At 42.3% G+C, this 19,250-nt stretch overlaps 1 protein-coding gene across 1 annotated transcript; it reads left to right on the forward strand.

Moving 5' to 3' along the window:
* The first annotated feature begins 6,976 nt into the window (after positions 1-6,976).
* polr1f (RNA polymerase I subunit F) lies at positions 6,977-18,743 on the forward strand. Its single transcript, XM_072251963.1, has 5 exons — positions 6,977-7,202; positions 12,234-12,308; positions 12,646-12,787; positions 13,525-13,727; positions 16,580-18,743. The coding sequence occupies exons 1-5, from the start codon at positions 6,991-6,993 to the stop codon at positions 16,980-16,982; spliced, it is 1,035 nt and encodes a 344-aa protein (XP_072108064.1). The 5' UTR covers positions 6,977-6,990; the 3' UTR covers positions 16,983-18,743.
* The last annotated feature ends 507 nt before the right edge of the window (positions 18,744-19,250 follow it).

The following is a 19,250-nucleotide window of genomic DNA, read 5'->3' on the forward strand; positions in this document are numbered from 1 at the left end:
GAATGTGGACAGGATGCTTCCTACAGTAGGGAATCAAGGATAGAGAGCACAGTGTCAGAATAGAAGAACGTCCCTTTCAAAGAGAGATGAGAAGGAATTTCTTTAGCCAGAGGGTGGTGATTCTGTCAATTCATTGCCTTGGACTGCTGTGGAGGCCATGTCATTGGGTATATTTAAAGTGGAGATTGATAGGTTCTTGATTAATAAGGTTGTCAAAGGTTATGGAGAGAAGACAGGAGAATGGGGTTGGGGAGGACAATAAATCAGCCATGACAGAATGGCAGAGCAGACCTGATGGGCCAAAGGGCATAATTCTGCTCTTATGTCTTATGGTCTTTTTCATGATGGTAGGCGGACTAGGTGACAATATCTCCTGCTTGCAGATTATCAACATAGGTCGTGTGTTTATCCTGCTGCTCTAGTCTCTATACACACATGAATGTGTGGCTCAGTACAGTTCCAATACCATCTTCAAATTCACTAATGACATTACCGTTGCTGGATGAATCACAGGTGGCAATGAGTTAGCTTATCGAAGTGAGTCAGGACACTTAGTCGAGTGGTGCTGCAAAAGCACTCTCTTACTCAACGTCAGCAAAAGAGCTGATTGTTGACTTCAGAAAGGAGACGAGGTTGAACATGCACCAGTCTGTATTGAGAGATTGGTGGTAGAGAGAGCCAACAGCTTTAAATTCCCAGACATTAACATATCGAATGAACTAACCTGTGCCCACCATATAAATACCAAAAAAAAAGGAAATTGTGTTATCACGTGAAAGAAAATTAAGAAGAAAATTAAATTTTGTTGTCAAGCTTGACTAGCTAAGTGCTGCTCAAGATTTGTGTCATGAAAGTGACAGGATAAGATGTAGACTCTGCCTTGCTTGTGCTAGCTAACAATAGCTCATGCCAGTGATGAGGTATTGTTAACCTTTGTCCAAGACTGTCTGGCTAATAGGAGACTGCAGATATGTAGCTCAGATTTTATATATCGTGCAGGGACAGCTGTGAACAGCCTGTTACCTATAAGAGCTTCTCGAAGTCGCTAAGTATGTCTAGCTGTCGGCTATTGCCCAAAATTTACTGTATAAACTTAAGATATAACCTGACATTGACTGAGCCATAAGGCAATGGGTCTCTGCGATCGTGCATTAAAGGTCTGTATCTTTATTTCTGTTTGATAATGGAGTAATGCTTTTACAGTAAAGTACGAACAGGGTAGGTTTCTATGACACACCATCTTTACTTTCTTAAGAGGTTGTCACTGAACACCAACAAACTTCTACAGATGCACAGTTGAAGGTAATCTGACCGGTTGCAACATGGTCTAGTGCAGCAAGTTGAATGCACGGGAATGTATGAAGCTGCAGAGAGTAGTGGATTCTGCCCAATACACCACCAGCACATCCTTCCTCACCATCAGTATTAGCTGCCAAGAGTATTATCATCCTCACCATCAGTATTACTTGCCAAGAGTACTATCATCCTCACCATCAGTATTACCTGCCAAGAGTATTATCATCCTCACCATCAGTATTACCTGCCAAGAGTATTATCATCCTCACCATCAGTATTAGCTGCCAAGAGTATCATCATCCTCACCATCAGTGTTACCTGCCAAGAGTAAAGAGATGCTGTCTCAAGAAGGCAACATCCGTCATCAAAATTTCCCACCACCCAGGCCAGTCCCTTTTTTGAATCAGGTAGAAGGTGCAGAATCCTGAAGTCCAAAAGCACCAGGTTCAAGAACAGCTACTTAACTTCAACCATTCCATTCTGGAACCAACCAGCAAAATGCTAATCACTATAGTTATACAACACTAAGACCACTTTGACCAGTTCGCATTAAAATGGATTTTGCCTTCTTTTGTTCTAATTCTGCTCTTTATTTTTAAAAAAATATGTTTAATTTATGTTTTCCTTGTGAATGTGCTTTGATGATGCCACGTGGCTGTGATGCTGCTCAAGTAAGTTTATTATTGCACCTGTGGACACATGTACTTGTGCTCATGACAAAAACGACTTCGACTTTGATTTATGGTGGTGTAACATGGATCAGTTCGTGAGCACCAACTATTTATCGCTTATATCAAATAATTTAGCTCTGGAGATAAAATCTCACATTTCCAGGTTTGCTGATTGTAAGAAGGATGTAAAAAAGGGATATGGACAAGCTGAATGTGTGATAAGAAGACAGCGGATGCAACTTAATGTAGAAAAAATTGACATCATCTGCTTTGGTGCACCAAAGCACAGAAATCTATAAACAGAGAAATATTGGATAATAAATGTCATCTTGGTGTTTTTATACCCAAGTTTCTGAAGCCAACATACAGCTGTGGCTTGAGATAAGCAAAGCAAATGGTATATTGGATTCTATTATGTGAAGCTCTGAGTATAGGAGACAAGATGTACTTCAGTTATATATGGATTTGTTATGACTGCATCAGGAATATTCTGTACAGTTTTAGTCTTATCTAAAAAAAATACATGGCTTGGAGGAACTGTAGTGGAAGTTTCACCAGAAAAGTGGCGGTGTCTCTATATTAGATTGCGTTGACTAGACCTGTATTCTCTAAAATAGAAAGATGGAGGGGTGTTTCTATATTAGATTGTGTAGACTAGGCCAGTATTCTCTAGACCAGAAAGATAGGGGTGTTTCTATATTCGATTGTGTAGACTAGGCCTGTATTCTCTTGAGCAGAAAGTTAGGGGTGTTTCTATATTAGATTGCATAGACTAGGCCTCTAGAACAGAAAGATGGAGGGGTGTTTCTCTAGAACAGAAAGATGGAGGGGTGTTTCTATATTCTCTAGAACAGAAAGATGGAGGGGTGTTTCTATATTAGATTGTGTGGACTGGGCCTGTATTCTCTAGACCAGAAGGATGAGAGGAAATCTCATTGAAACTTACAAAATTCTAACTATGCTTTCTGTGTGAGGAACTAAAGGAAATGGGTGAGATGTTTAATGACTACTAGACAACGGGGTGACCATTGGGGCATCCTTTGAGAGAAGGGTAGTGCAGTCTGATGTGACCAGAATGAATATTAAATTTTCCTGAATGCTATTGGTATCGCTTTGCTTTGGAAACTGAAGTAGAAAACCTCAGTTTATTAAAGAAGAATGATGCGTAGCAAAGCAAATATAGCTGCTCCTCGTTTAACGAAGGACACTTGTGATGGCATCATTTTTGGTTTATCTGCCACCCTTGTGCCTCTCGCCGTCATTCTGGAGATGTGCAGTCCTTTCATCCCCCGTCTCTTCATCTCTTCTGCTGTTTGTTGTTTGTCTCTGATCCTGGAGAGGTGCATGACTCTCCTCCTCTGTCTCTTCTTCTCTCATCTTTTTTTGTCCTGACTCTTTGATCCTGGAGTCGTGCGGCCCTGGCCTCATCCGATTCTTGTTCTCTCCCTCTCCTTGTCGCTTCCCGACAACGTTTGGTGTCATTTCTTGACCATAATGTCCTCCTTCCCTTTCCATGCGGCATAATTAGGCTAACCATTTTTTTTTACCCTAATGCTGGATAGAAGATACAAAGCAGTAACACCAAAGGATGCTGATTATTCTTGATGATGTGGTTGGCACTCTCCTAAATTGACGTGATATAGCCACTGCTGTCCTTTGACTCCAGCAAAGGGTTTTACGGGTATCTCGAAGTACGTAATTACAATAAGATTTAATTATCTCTTATTGATGGGTGGCAGTTAGATCTGTCCCAATCCTGCACATGCTGATGGTGATTAGCAGAATGCGACCAATCGAAATAGAGCTGCCCTGTCCTTTTGCTCTGGTAGGTGACGCTGCTGAGGCTGGCCGTGCACATGCGCTGGGCTGTCGCGTCCCAATTTCCATGATGGCGGATCGGCCCTCTCACAAACAGACAGACAGAGCATGAGAGTTTTAGTAGTATACAGGTTTCTTTTTAGTTTCAACTGTTGCCAAGTGGTTAAGGCATTCGACTAGCCACCTGAAGGTCATGATTTCGAGCCCCAGTCGAGGCAACATGCTGTGTCCTTGAGCAAGGCACTTAACCACATATTGTGCTGCGACGACACTGGTGCCAAGCTGTATCGGCTGTTGCCCTTCCCTTGGACAACATTGGTGTCGTGGAGAGGGGAGACTTGCAGCATGGGCAACTGCGGGTCTTCCATACAACCTTGCCCAGGCCTGCACCCTGGAGAGTGAAGACTTTCCAGGCGCAGATCCATGGTCTTGCAAGGCTGATGGATGCCTTAACTAACTGCAGAGAAAATAATGATACTAAGGAAATAGGGGAAATGAGTGGTGGGATCTATGAAGTAAATTTATAATCAAAATACATATTTGTCACCAGATACAATTCTAAGAGTCATTTTCATGTGAGCATACTCAATAAATCCGATAACCAGGATAGTATCAATGAAAGAGCACACCAACAGGGTGGACAAATAGAGTGCAAAAGACAACAAACTGTGCAAATACAAAAGAAAAAAAAGAAATAACACTAATAAATAAATAAGCAATAAATTTTGAGAATATAAGATGAAGAGTCCTTGAAGGTGAGTCTATAGGTTGTGGGAACAGTTCAGTGATGGGGAAAGTGAAGCTGAGTGGTTCAAGATCCTGATTGTTGAGGGGTAATAACTGTTCCTGAACCTTCTTGGAGCTGGAGAAGAAATTGCAGAGGCTGTTGCAGAGATTTTTGTTTCATCTCTGGCCACAGGTGTATTTCTGAAAGACTAGAGTGTAGCTAATGTGGTACCATTGTTTAAAAAGGGTAGCAAAAGCAAGCCAGGAAACGACAGGTCAGTGAGACTGAGGGCCAAAGAGGGTGCCCGTCCAATTTCTGTTTCTCCCATGGTCCACTATCTTCTCCTAACAGATTCCTTCTTCTTCAACATTTCACCTCTTCCACCTATCACCTCCCAGCTTCTTACTTCATTTCCCTACCCAACGCATCACCTTCCCCTATCAACTGCCAGCTTGTACTCCTTCCCCTTCCTCCACCTAATTATTCTGCCTTCTTCCCCTTTCCTTTCCAGTCCTGATGATGGGTCTTAGCCGGAAACATCGACTGTTTATTGCCCTTCATAAATGCTGAGTTCCTCTGTCATTTTGTGTGCTCCACTCAAGATTTCTGGTCTCTTGTGTTCAGGGGCATCTTGATGAGACAAGCCTGTGGGCTGAGGATTGGCAAATGGCACTCAATCCAGATAAATGTGTGGTATACTAATTTGGGAGATCAAGCCAGGGGAGCCCAAGGGACAGTGAATGGTAGCGCCCTGGGGAGTGTTATGAAACAGAAAGACCTATGAGTACAAGTGTATAGTTGGCTGAAAGTGGATTTGAAGATAGTGAAGAAGGCTTTAGGCATACTGGCCTTCATTACTCAGATATTGGGTACAGGAGTTGGACATTATGATGCAGTTAGATGCTGTTGAGGCTGCACCAAGAGTATTGGTACAGTTTTAGTCACCTTATTATAGGAAAACAGATATTAAACTAGAAAGAACGTTTCAAAGATTTATCAGGATGTTGACTGCACTTGGAAGTCTGAGTTACATGGAGAGGTTGTGTAGACTGGGAGCTTACTCCCTGGAATGCAAGAGATTGAGGGGTAACCTGATCAAAGTATATATGACGAGGGGTCAGATATATTTTCCCCATTTTATTTTAATTTCCCCTGGGAGGGTGTGCAAGATAAAAACAAGAGGACATAGATTTAAGATCAGAGGTGAGAGATAAAAAAAAAAGGAAATCAGGCACAGGTGCTTCTTCACTCAAAGGGTGGTGCATAATTGGAATGAGCTGCCAGAAATAGTGGTTGAACCAGGTACATGAGCAACATTTAAAAACCATTTCAATATGTACATAGATAGGGTGGGTTTAGATAGCTATGGACCGAACACAGACTAACTCACGGGGCGACACAGCTGCCATGGCTGAGTTGGGCCAAAAGGCCTGTTTCCATGATGTATGACTCTATAACACTAAACTTTTTCATCTTTTGCGAGACTATGGTAGCTAAGGTACTGAATTCATGCAAATCAGTCATCCAGAGACTGGGAAACTGCTTTGTCGAACACCTGGGCTCCACCTACAAAAAGTGCAATTTCCTGGCGGCATTCCTGTTCCCGTTCCGACATGTCCGTCCATGGCCTCCTCTTCTGCCACAATGAGGCTACTCTCAGGTTGGAGGTGCAACACCTTACATTCCGTCTGGGTAGCCTCCAAGCTGATGGCATGAACATCGACTTCTCTAACTTCCGCTAATGCCCCACCTCCCCCTCTTCCCACTTTGTCTCTTCCCTAACCTCACCTGCCTATCACCTTCCCTCCTCCTTCCCTTTCTCCCATGGTTCACTCTCCTCTCCAATCAGATTCCTTCTTCTCCAGCCTTGCCTTTTCCACTTATCACCCTCGGATTTTTACTTAATTCCCCCTCCCCCAAGTTGGCTTCACTTATCACCTACCAGCTTTCTTTCCCCCCATCTTCTTAGTTTGGCATCTTCCCCCCTCGTTCCAGTCCCAAAGGAGGGGGTTCTGAATCTTTGACTGTTTATTAATTTCCATAGATGCTGTGTGACCTGCCGAGTTCCTCCAGGATTTTGCGTGTGTTGCTTTGGATTTCCAGTATCTGCAGAATTTCTCGTGTTTATATTGTGTGTTGCATCCGTAGATATCTGAATATTAAGGAAATCAAGTGCTTTCGGATGCAGTCAGTAGCTGAGCCTCCACTGAAAATTCTGAAGATTCACTACCTTTTTGAACGACAACAGCTCTCTCCATTTCACCCTTAATTCGGAGACGGTTTCTGCATGCCGAAATTGGCACCAATTCTCTCTTTCCTTCTCCAATGGGCGGAGCCAACGCTACCTGTGCCGCAGCGCCACCTGCCGAGGCCAACTGGTACCGCAGCAGCGCCACCTGCCGGCCGACCCAGACCGGAAGCCGTTCCGGAGACTTTACGACAACGTGCTGCCTGTTCGGATTTACGGTACATCACGGCATGGCGACCACGGCTGTGGTAGCCTCGCCGTTGCTGGCATCTGGAGCTTCGCTTTCCTTCACCGATGCCTGTTCCCTCATCCAGAGCCCACATTCCTGTTTGATGTTGGACACCTGCCGCCGACACCTCGCCCTCTGCCCGCTCTACTTGAATCGCAAGCGGAGCGGCATCGAACGCCAGCTCAAAACCGAGCTGTTCCGCTTCTCAGAGAGGTGGGGAGGGGTATAAGGAGTTAGAAAGCGGGGAGAACTGGGTGGTCGGGGGGGGGGGAAGAGGGAAAGGTCGTGGCTGGGGATGAAGGGGTGACGGGGTGAGGGGAAAGGGGTAGCTGGGGATGAAGGGGTGACGGGGTGAGGGGAAAGGGGTAGGGGCGGGTGATGGGGTGAGGGGAAAGGGGTAGTTGGGGGTGATGGGGTGAGGGGAAAGGGGTAGCTGGGGATGAAGGGGTAGTTGGGGTGAGGGGAAAGGGGTAGTTGGGGTGAGGGGTGAGGGGAAGGGTAGCTGGGGATTATGGGGTGAGGGGAAAGGGGTAGTTGGGAGTGATGGGGTGAGGGGAAAGGGGTAGCTGGGGATGAAGGGGTGAGGGGAAGGGTAGCTGGGGATGATGGGGTGAGGGGAAGGGGTAGCTGGGGATGAAGGGGTGAGGGGAAGGGTAGCTGGGGATGATGGGGTGAGGGGAAAGGGGTAGTTGGGGGTGATGGGGTGAGGGGAAAGGGGCAGTTGGGAGTGATGGGGTGAGGGGAAAGGGGTAGTTGGGAGTGATGGGGTGAGGGGAAAGAGGTAGCTGGGGATGATGGGGTGACGGTGAGGGGAAAGGGGTAGCTGGGGATGAAGGGGTGATGGGGTGAGGGGAAAGGGGTAGCTGGGGATGAAGGGGTGGGGGAAAGAGGTAGCTGGGGATGAAGGGGTGATGGGGTGAGGGGAAAGGGGTAGCTGGGGATGAAGGGGTGAGGGGAAGGGTATCTGGGGGTGATGGGGTGACAGTGAGGGGAAAGGGGTAGCTGGGGATGAAGGGGTGATGGGGTGAGGGGAAAGGGGTAGCTGGGGATGAAGGTGAGGGGGTGATGGGAAAGGGGTAGCTGGGGATGAAGGTGAGGGGGTGAGGGAAAAGGGGTAGCTGGGGATGAAGGGGTGATGGGGTGAGGGGAAAAGGGTAGCTGGAGGAGGGGCGAAGGGGTTGTAGGACGATTGGTGGGGGAAGAGTTAGGGGATGTGGAAAGAATCAGTTGTATGGCCCAGAGACGGGCTCTTTTGACAATCATATCCATGCTGAACTGTTTTGCCTTTCTGGGCCATCCCATTTGCCTTCAATAGAACCATATCCTTCAATGCCTTGCCTATTCAAGTGACTGCCTCAGTGCCTCTTAAATGTTATAATTGTATCTGATTCCACTAATTCCTCCGTCAGCAAACTCCAGATCTCCCCACTTTTTCTGCGGGGGTTAGGGTTGCCTTTACAACTTGTTTTAAAGCTATACCCTTTTGTTTTTGACACCCTTGCCATGGGGAAAAAACTGACTACCTATGCCACTCGTTTTTTTTTTACCTGTTTCTATCAGGACATCCCTTGGCCTCCTTTGCTCCAGGAAAAATAAAAGCACACTTTGTCCAACCTTTCACTGGAATTAAAATCCTCAATCCAGGCAATATCCTGGTGAATCTTGAAAAGAATGAATTGGGATAGGGAGAGTGAACTTGGATGAGGATAGGGTGACAGGATATTGGGGTCACGGTGTGACATGGAGTTGATGATCCGGTTGATCAGGTGGGGACAGGAATCAGGGATGCAGATTGAGATGTTTATTGATAGTATGAATGGGGTGAGGCCAGAGCACAGGTATAGTTGGCAACACCTAGGTACAGCACCTGTATCTGGGGCTTGCAGGGTTGGGATCTGTGGAGTTGGGTGGCCATGTGAGTGCATGGCCAGATGCAAATGCTGGTGTGAGGATCTGGGATTTGAAGTTGGCATGCTGGAATTTTGGTAATCTGAGTGTGGGGCTATAGTTTGGGGTTCATCAGAACAAGAAATAGGAGCAGGAGTAGGCCCTGTCCCATCGAGCTTGCTCCGCCATTCAGTAAGATCATGGCTGATCTGGCCCTGGACTCATCTCAACCTACCTGCCTTTTCTCCATAACCCTTAATTCCCCTACTATGCAAAAATCTGTCCAACCTTGTTCTTAGATATGTTTAACTGTGGTAGCCTCCACTGCTTCAATTGCAGAGAATTCCGCAGACTCACCGCTCTCTGGGAAAGGCAGTTCCTCCTCTTCTCCGTCCTAAATCTACTCCCCTGAATCCTGAGGCTATGTCACCTCGTTCTAGTCTCACCTATCGGTGGAAACTACTTTCCTGCCTTTTATCTTACCTATCCCTTTCATATGTTTCTATAAAATCTCCTCTCATTCTTCTGAATACCAGCAAGTCCCATCAATCTCTCAATCTCTCTGACAATGGCAAACTGGAGAAGGTGCCGAAGAGATTTATGGGGGTGCTGCGTGGAGTTATAGGAAGAGACTTGTCAAAGGGGTAACATTTTAAAACAACAGAGGGCAGTGAGAAGAAGAGGCCGAAGGTGACTCAATCTCTGCTCATAGCCTCACCCCATCATCTCTGAAATCAACCTGTCAACCTCCTCTGCACCGCCTCCGTTCTCTGATTATTGTTATGGAGCCAAAGAGTAACATCGTACGGAAACAGACCCTTCAGTACAACTGGTCCACTCTGACCACAGCTAGATCCAGTTGCCTGTGTTTGGACCATAACTCTCGAAGCCCTTCCCTTCTATGTCCCTATCCAAATGTCTCTTAAATGTTACGGTTATTCCCACTTCGACCTCCTCTTCTCACTGCCCTCTGTTTTTCTTAAATATTACCCCTCAGACAAATCTCTTCCTATAACTTAGAACGTCAAGTCCACGCAGCATCCCCATAAATCTCTTTTGTATCTACTCCAGTTTGCAGCTGTCTTTCCTATAAGCATGAACAAAGCAGTACAGGTTTCCCCCACCATCGGAAGGTAGGGCCTTCCTATGAAACAGTTCGTAAGCCGAAATGTGGTAAAGCGAAGAAGCAATTACCATTTATTTATATGGGAAAAATTTGTGAGCGTTCGCAGACCCAAAAATAACCTACCAAATCATGCCAAATAACACACAAAACCTAAAATAACAGTAACATATAGTAAAAGCAGGAATTATATGATAAATACACAGCCTATATAAAGTAGAAATACTTCTCTACAACAATTGCCTGCACAGATCTCCGTAGCGAAAATCTCACGCAAGCGCTCTCGGCAGAAAATCTCTCACAAGCTTCTGATCTGGGCCGACAGTTACGTGCTAAGCGGCACCTTATTAATTAGCATGTTTATTTCGGCTTTTTTCTTAAAGATGTGCCGTGTGCCTCCCGGCTACCGCTGTGTTCTTCGCGAATCGGTACAGTATCTGTCCAGGCCCGGGTGGTGGGACACAGGGGTGTCATCTCATCGTCAATCAGGACAGGCAGCTCATCTTCTCCTATGACTGCCTGCCTCGATGTCGAAGGTCGAGGTTTGTTGTCTGCTGTGACTGATGTGGAAGGCTTGCTTGACTGTTGAGCCTCGTGCATTTTTCTGTCATACAGTTGTTTGTAAGCACTCAAACTTCCCTGCAAATATCCCCTAAACCTACGTACCCTTTCAAAATTAAAGTCGTACTTTATCATTGCAGCGAAAATCTCATGCAGTTACTTCACTTTCTGCATTTGGTTTCGATTGTTATCCTTTCCTCTTCCAATTGCATCAGCTCTTCATCTATCAGTTCTTGGTCATGGGATACCAAAACCTCTTCAACATCATCTTCGTCAACTTCCACAAGCCAAACGCACTTTGTCCTTGCTTCGTTCATCATGATCGAAACGCTTAATTATGTCTAGTTTTACGCTAGGTGTAACACCCTTACTCTTTCAGGCTTTTCCGACACCTTAGAACTCCTCTTGCTAATGGCTGCTCAATGCAACGTGTTTCAGCAATGCCGTTCTGAATCTGGGGCGCGCGCTGATTTTTTATTGCGTGCTGCCTTTCTTCGTAACAGTGAAAACACCTTCTGAAAGCGAAAGCAGGGTACTAATGTAGGTCTTTCGTAACAGTGAGGTTTCGTAAAGGGAACGTTCGAAAAGCAGGGGACACCTGTACATTACTCTTAAGTGTGTTTTATATAACTGTAGCCTAATGCCCTTACTACTAAACCTGATGGCCTGAGTGAGGAAGGTCAGCATGCTAAATGACTTCTTCGCCACCCAGTCACCTTAACAGGCTGCTTTCCCGGGTCCCTATCATTAGTGTCCTGCCATTATAGGTCCGACACTGTTTGTGGCATCCTGTGGACATGCCATCTGTTGCATTCTTTGCTTTACCAAATAGACTCCAGTTTGGAAGCTCTCCATTGATAATGGTGTTTGAGGGCTTTTTGAGATCACTAAGTGGAGGTTCATTGCTCTGTACCTTAATCAGCTGTTGTTTTTCCACTTCATTGCATTTATTCAAATGTGAACCTGTCTCAGATAATTGTAAGTGAAAAATACAGACACAAAATTGCCAAGTGATGCAATACATACTAAAATTGGTACATAGTGTTAATTAGAAGGCAGGACCATTGTCTTGGGCTAAAGTCCCATGCATTTGTGCAATTTCTAATCTTTTCTGAACCTTGAATAACCATAGAAGAATATGGCACAAGAACAGGCCCTTCGACCTACAATGCTGTGCCGAAACGATTAAAAAAAAAGTAAATCAAAAACCCCAAATTCAAATGCCTCCTATCTACACAATCCCTCCATCTTTCTCATAATTATGTGCCCAATAGAACATAGAACAACTGCAAGCAGAGAAAAATAAAATTAATTGATGGCATGATTTTATTATTCATAGCTCTGATTAACTGGTGATTAGATCTGGCTTCGTAGATGAGGATGTGCACAGTGCCAAACTATTCCATATCAGGTTAACTGCACATAGCAGAAAACATCAGGGGTACATGTACTCCTGCTTGAGAGGGGAGTCAATTCTGCTAAATAAAGCCAATTTACAGGTTTTACAGATTCATCTGCAGTGGCTCTTCCTCATCCTGCGAAGGGAGCATGTGCTGCACTTACCTGGGAATCAGGACTGCCCCCTTGGGAGGGAAAAAACATGTTTTATTTTGGGGGGTGGAGAGAAGAAGTTGTAATGGTGACAACATCATGACCTGTGGTTACTTCCACAGATCCCACCAGTGCTGTTCCCTTGTCCCGGAAGATATATTTGATGACCCAGCTAAAACTGGTGAAACTCATACTGGGTAAGCTGAGGGCAAGTTTAAACTGAGACTGCGATTTTCTATTTAATTTTTTCAAGTTCAGGCTGGTTGAGTATTATCATTGGAGAAAAAAATGGTTTCTAGTTTAAGGTGCTGCATCTTCACTTCAACTTTTATGTTTTACTATAATAGGCATGTAAAATGCTTCCAGCAGCATCTCCTTTAGATCTTTTTGTACAATAAGATGCTGCTTGTTCAGCTTGAAACAGTTTTTATTCAATCATCTTTTTGGAACATCTGAATACTTGCTGTTGTTTATTAAGATCTTCCTAGCAAATTACATGGGAATAATTTTGTAACCTCCAGCACTTTCTTTTAGTCTGCAGGGTGTCCCAGTTGCATACAACAAGATCAGATTAATTGGTGAGTTAGGTGACATCTTTGATGACCAAGGATATATACATGTCAACATTGAAGCTGATTTTGTTATCTTCAGGCCCAACATTGGACAAAAGCTGGTGGTAAGTTCTAGTGTATTGAGAAAAGCTTTAGAAGGAAAAAATGTAGAGAAAAAGAATATTTAAAAACGGTGTGGATAAAAGAATGTTAGAAATGGACAAATGTGTAGGTCTTGAGAAAGTAGATGTTGAGAACAGAGTGGAAAATTAGTTAATGCTGAAGAAGTCACGAGGATATGGTAGGAGGTGATAGCAATGGGAATAAGGTTTTAGCTACTGAGAGGCTGTAGCTGGCATTGTTATGGTATAAATAGGTTTATGTCACTGGATCCCCAGCCTGGAGTTGAAAACAATGTGAGTATTGTGAATATTCTTGTTTTATCTGAGAGATTCGATGGGGAACAGAGTGGAATTGGTGGCAATGTTATGGAGTTTGCAGTAGGGTCCAAGGGAAGTTTCTTAAGTGGAAATTGGAATTAATCTGCAATTGAATTTTGATGAAGTTTGTCAATGCGAATGCACTTGTCTTGGAATAGTCTGAAGCAAAACAAAAAAGGAAACGATAAATTGCTGTGCGATCAGGGAAACCACCCCTTTTCACCAGATAGGCTAGACCAGTGTCAAACTTAATGTTTCAGAAGCTGCTTAAAGTCACACACTACTTCACTTATCCCTGTATAATGGGGTTTGCAGTACATTAATCTGACTTTTGAATTTCAAGATAAGGTATTGTAGTTGTCATCTGTAAACTTTTAACATCCACAGCAACAAAGGATTAATTGTCCATCAAACTTTTGCAGGGCATGGTGAATAAAGTTGCTCCAAGTCATATTGGCTGCCTGGTGCATGGGTGTTTTAATGCTTCCATTCCCAAGCCACATCATGCAAATGGAGTCTGGCCAGGCTTTGAAGTAACAGTGGGAGATACTCTGGAGTTTGAAGTTGTGCAACTGGATGCTGATGCTGCTGGCGTACTGTGCATTCGAGGGCGGTTGGATAAAAGGTAACTGCCTGGAAAAATGGGCAAATGACAATTCTGTACTAATAGATTTAAATTTTGACTTGAGTTTCAATCCAAATCAGGATCTTTTAACTTGGGTTAATCACTGAGTTTGAAAGTTCTTTGCATGACAAGTTAGTTGGCTTATTTTTCTTTTCAGTGATAATTATGTAATATGGAAACAAGTCCTTCAGTTAAACGTCCATGCCAACTAGCCTTTTGAGCTAGTCCCATTTGCTTACTTTGGTTGTATCCTTCTAAATCTTTCCTATCCATGAATCTTTCCAGATGACTTTTAAACATTATAATTGTCCACGTCTACCACTTCCTTTGACAGCTTATTCCATCTACTGACCACCTACCATGTGAGGAAAAACCTATGTCCCTCTTGTGTTCAATGAATATCCTCTAGTTTTAGACTCCCCTATCCATCCTCCTTATGTGTCCCTCATAATGTTATAAACCTCTATCATCGTCTCTCAGCCTCCAAGCAGGGGAAAATGTCCCAGCCTATCTAGTCTTTCTTCAAGTCCTGTAGTTCCAGCAACACTTTTGTGAACCTTTTCTGTACCCTCTAGATAAACCACATGCAGAATTGCTCACACTGTTCTGTGTTGTTTCTCACTGAAGTCTTGTACAGCTGTAACATGCTGTCCCCACTCTTGCATTCAGTCCCCTGTCTGATAAAGGCAAGTACTTGTGCGTTGTGCCGCCTTCACCACCTGACTGAGTTGCCTCTTTCAAGAAACTATGTATGTGTTGTCTCTGTTCAACAGCAGACCCAACCATTTACAGTGTATGTCTGTCCTCATCTAACTTCCCAAAATCCAGAATTTTGCACTTGCCCAAATTAAATTCCATCCACTGTTCCTTGGCCCAATTTCTCATTGGCTTAGATCCTTAGACAATCTTACTGTCCACTACACCACCAATTTTGATGTCATCCACAACTCATGCCATTTACATTCTTATTCAAATTGTTAATGTATTTGACAAACAACAGAGCACCTGGCAATCTGAATAATGAGCTTCCATTACCCCTCTCTGACTGCTAATATCAAGCCAATTCAGTCTCCAATGGGCTAACTTGCCCTATATCCTTTCCAGGCAGCTTACCATGTGGGACCTCGTTAACACTATGTAGGAAACGTCTACAGCTCTTCTGACATCAATCTTCTTGGCCACCACGTTCTTTAAAAAAAAACTGCTGACTATCTCTAATCAGTCCTTGCCTTTTTAAATGCTGGTAGGTCCTGTACCTCAGAATCTCTTTCAGTAACTTCCCACCAGTGAAGTTAGGCTCACCAGATGTTGATCCCTGGGTTGTCCTTCCACCCTTCAGTGAATAAAGGCACAACATTAATCTTCCTCTAGTCTTCCAGTACCTCACCCATGGCTATTGAAGACACAGCTGTCTATGCTGGAGGCCCCGCAGTTTTTTCCCCCCTATCTTTCCACAATACATTAGGATAATGGGCAGGCCCCAAGGATTTGTACACCTTAATATTCTTTATCACTACCAGTACCTGAGAGTAGACTGATTGGATGATAATTAGCCAGATTAATTTTGCTTTCTTTGTGGATAGGATGTACCTCGGCATTTTTCCCATGTTGTTGGGTAAATGTTAGCGTCGTGACTGTTTTGAAACAGCATGGTTGAGATACAGTTAGTTCTGGAGTGCAGCTAGGCACACTACAAATGAAAAAGGAGGTCGGTTGTCTCTGAATAAATACCCGGTTAGGTTCACCTTCTCATCTTAAGTTCTGAATAAATGTTTGGTGATATTTTGAGTACATATATTTAGTGGTTAGTTTGGTTGCACAGGTAAGTGCAGCAGTCATGTAGAATTAATTCAGGGTGTCACGGTAGCGTAGCAGTTTGTGCAACGCTGTTACAGCTTGGAGTTCAATTCCAGTGTCCTCTAAGAAAGTTTGTACGTTCTTCCCAGGTGCTGTGGTTTCCTCCCACAGTTCACATACCCACTGCTTTAGTAGGTAAATTTGGTAATTGTAAATTGTCCTGTGATTAGGCTAGGGTTAAATAGGCAGGGTGCTAGGTGGTACGGCTCGTCGGGGCCCCAAGGGCCGGTTCCATGCTGTATCAAATAGTTTTTCTGCTCACTGAGATTGTGATTATAAAAACATTTAGGATACACTCTATTATCCAAAGTAATAAAGATGCGATGAGTAATACATATTACACTTATGTATTACTGTGTTATGAGCTGCATATTACACTTGTTAATGACTGACGAGAACCGATGACCGGAGTTCAGTGGCGTAGTAGTTTTGGTGTAAAACTGATCTTTAGGAAAAGACAAATTCAGATCCCACCATGAATATTTGAGGAATTTAATTCCACTTTAGAAAAACAAATTAAATGTAAATATTGATCATTAAAAATTGATCCATACTTTTGCTAAAAAAAAAACTCAGCTGGTTCTTTAAATCCAAATGCATTGAAGCTTAACCACCCTGAAGTAATGCTGAACTATTGTCTGGAGCTTCAAGAGCAGCTCTATCCCACCACTTTCTCAGCTGAATGCTAACAAATAGGATCCAACATTCGGAATGGATTCAATCTTACTCTTTTGAATTTGTTGGTGCCTCCCTTGGTTACCAGTTTAACCATATGGATATCATTACTGCTGATGGAAAGAATTAGGCATAAATTCAGACTATCGAACATCTGCGGCAGTGAATCGAGTGCTAGTTATGGAACACAGGCCATAAGACTTCAAAAACTTGGATGAGTGTTCATATTGTCATATAACTGACTTGTGATCAAAAACTTAAAAATGTTAGTCTCTGTCTATTTAATTTATACTTAAGTGATTTGTTGTTTTAAATCCTAGTGTGCAGGCACCATATGGTGCAGATTTTGAAGAACTGCAGGAAGAGGACTGTGTTGAACAAGATGGTGGTAAAGCTGGGAAGAAAAAGAAGAAAAAGAAAAAATGGAAGGATGAAGAATGTGAAGAGATAGCTAAGCAGACTGTGAGCTGCACAGAGTTGGATAAGAGTCCTACCAAACATGAAATGGAAAATGTTGAAGAGATTTTAGACAGTAAATCCAAAAAGAGAAAGCGAAGGACTGAGGAACCAAATACAGACACAGAAATCCATGAAGGAGATGCCAGTGATTGCCATAAATATAGCAAACCAATTAAAAAGAAAAGAAAATTTTCTGAGAGTGAATCAGATACCACCAATTGTGCACAAGAACTAAAACGCAAAAAGAGAAGAAAACATGATTAGGAAAACTAATATCTATAAAATGCTGCAGAGATGCTTCCCACCTTAATGAAAATGTCGGAAGGAAGATGATTTTATTCTGAAGAAAAAGGAGTTTTGATTGAACACTTTATATAGTCATATAACATAATTTGCAACTTTTTATTTGATTTGCAGTTGCATATTTACCTTTCTAGCATATTTGTCAACATTTGCAAGGGCTTATATCACTTGATTATTACATCTGCTTGCTATTACAAAAGCTAACTGCTGTGATTCTGAAATGAGACAATGCTGGAAATATTTTCTGCAGCATCTGCAGAGAAATGTGATTTAATCCTTTAACAGTGATCTTGCATCAAATTTGGTTTCACGATTTCAAACAAGTGAAACCCAATTTATTTATAAATTTATTGGAACTATGCCTTGTTGGTAATTGAATAAATCTGCATATTTTCATGCAGATCAGTGACATCCGTTCATAATAAAAGCAAAGATTGCTGTAAGCAATTGGCAGGTCAGGCAGCATCTAGGGAACATCAGTTCTGATTGATTCTTTGACCTTAAAGATGTTAACTCTGTTTCTCTACACAGATGCTGTCTAATTCTGTCACTTTTTATTTCAGATTTCCAGCAGTTATTTGATTTTAATTGATCGTTATACTGTTCACTTGTACAAGGTAAAAATGCTGTGCTGAAACAAATGGATTGTCCTATGTAATATTTTTACTGCAGTAATTTTTTCTCTTACAAATAAACACTTAGTTTTGACTGCCAGTTTAAAGTCAAGTATTAAGAAAACAATATATTAGTTTGCAACTGGAGTGAAGTTCGAGAAGTACCTCATTGTAGCCTTAAATTATCTCTATGATCTGTAAAACAAGTAATTCATCATCCATATTTTACAGCTTCCCCTTTAAAAATGATTTGAAGTTTGTTGAGGTATCATCCAATAGTTTTGACCATTCTGAGCCTACTACATGTTATTGCAAATAATATTTAATTAATCTGTTTAATTATTCTGTTTTTCTCCAGCATCTCAATATTCCAGGAAAATCTTTTTAACCTTTGTCTTTGCAGTGAGCAAAGGAATCATCATTACACCTCTAATCACTTTTACGTGAGAATTCTTTCTCTCCTCTATTTTTAAAGTCCTTTTAAACACTTGGTTGAAATTATGTGTTGTTATTTGCTCTATTTATATATGCTCTTTCATGTTCGGTGAAATCATTGAGTTATGTATATTGTGGCCTGTCCTCATTTGCTGTTGATTGCATCCATATGTACTGAGATTTTAAGACAAGACTGAAACAGAACTTGCAGCAATGTTGCTCATAGTTGAATACATTGGACTGAATATATTGAATACAGGGAATGGAAGAATATGGATAAGCAAATTTGTTTAGATTAATTTCATACCTGATTGGCACAGACATCATGGCTGAAAGGCCTACTCCTGTACTGTTCTATATTCTATGTCGTTAATTGTGGGGAAAAATTACAGCAATTGAAATGACCAATGCAAGAGTGAATTAAAGATTCAAGATTATTCAATGTCATTTCCAGTATACAAGTGTAAAGGAGAATGCGTAATTATTACTCAGATCCATTGCAGGACAACAAAAAAAATTAAGATTTAAAATAACACCATAATAAAAGCACAATAAATATAAATGCATGAGATGACTTATATACATTAACAGTAAGTCCATTAAGTGATGCTGTTTTGCTGAGACTCATAATTATCACTAAGCTATTATGCACAGAATCACTTTATTTTTCAGAGCTGTATACATGACACAAGTAACTAACTAAATCCCGGGTTTTTTTTTAACATGACTTGGATTTTTTTTCTGAAGTGTTCAGAGTAGGTGACCTGGTTTAGTTAAATATTTAAGATTAATGAAAATCAAAACAAACTGCTCTGCCTACTGAGTGCAGAATTTTGGGCTTTTATTTCAGTGGAATGTTGTTGCCTTAGACTATGGCAATTATTCTATAGTGCTTAATGAAACTAGGCAAGATCTGTGAGGAACTGACAATCAGGTGGTTGCCAACAGACAGAATGGACACAAATATGATACCCATAACTTGAGGAGTATCAGTAAGTATATATTAGTAACAAGATCTTTTACTTGAATCCACGGTAAAGTAATGGAAAATTGAAAAGCAATTGGAATCTTTTGAGGTTTGTATGTAGATGGAGAGCAGGGAAACACGGAATGAGAAATACAAAAGAAGGTGATTTGCATTGAGTACGAAGCCAAGTCTGATTTATTGTAGTACATAAAC

Source organism: Mobula birostris, chromosome 3 (assembly GCF_030028105.1).
Source record: "Mobula birostris isolate sMobBir1 chromosome 3, sMobBir1.hap1, whole genome shotgun sequence".
Classification (NCBI taxonomy): Eukaryota; Metazoa; Chordata; class Chondrichthyes; order Myliobatiformes; family Myliobatidae; genus Mobula; species Mobula birostris.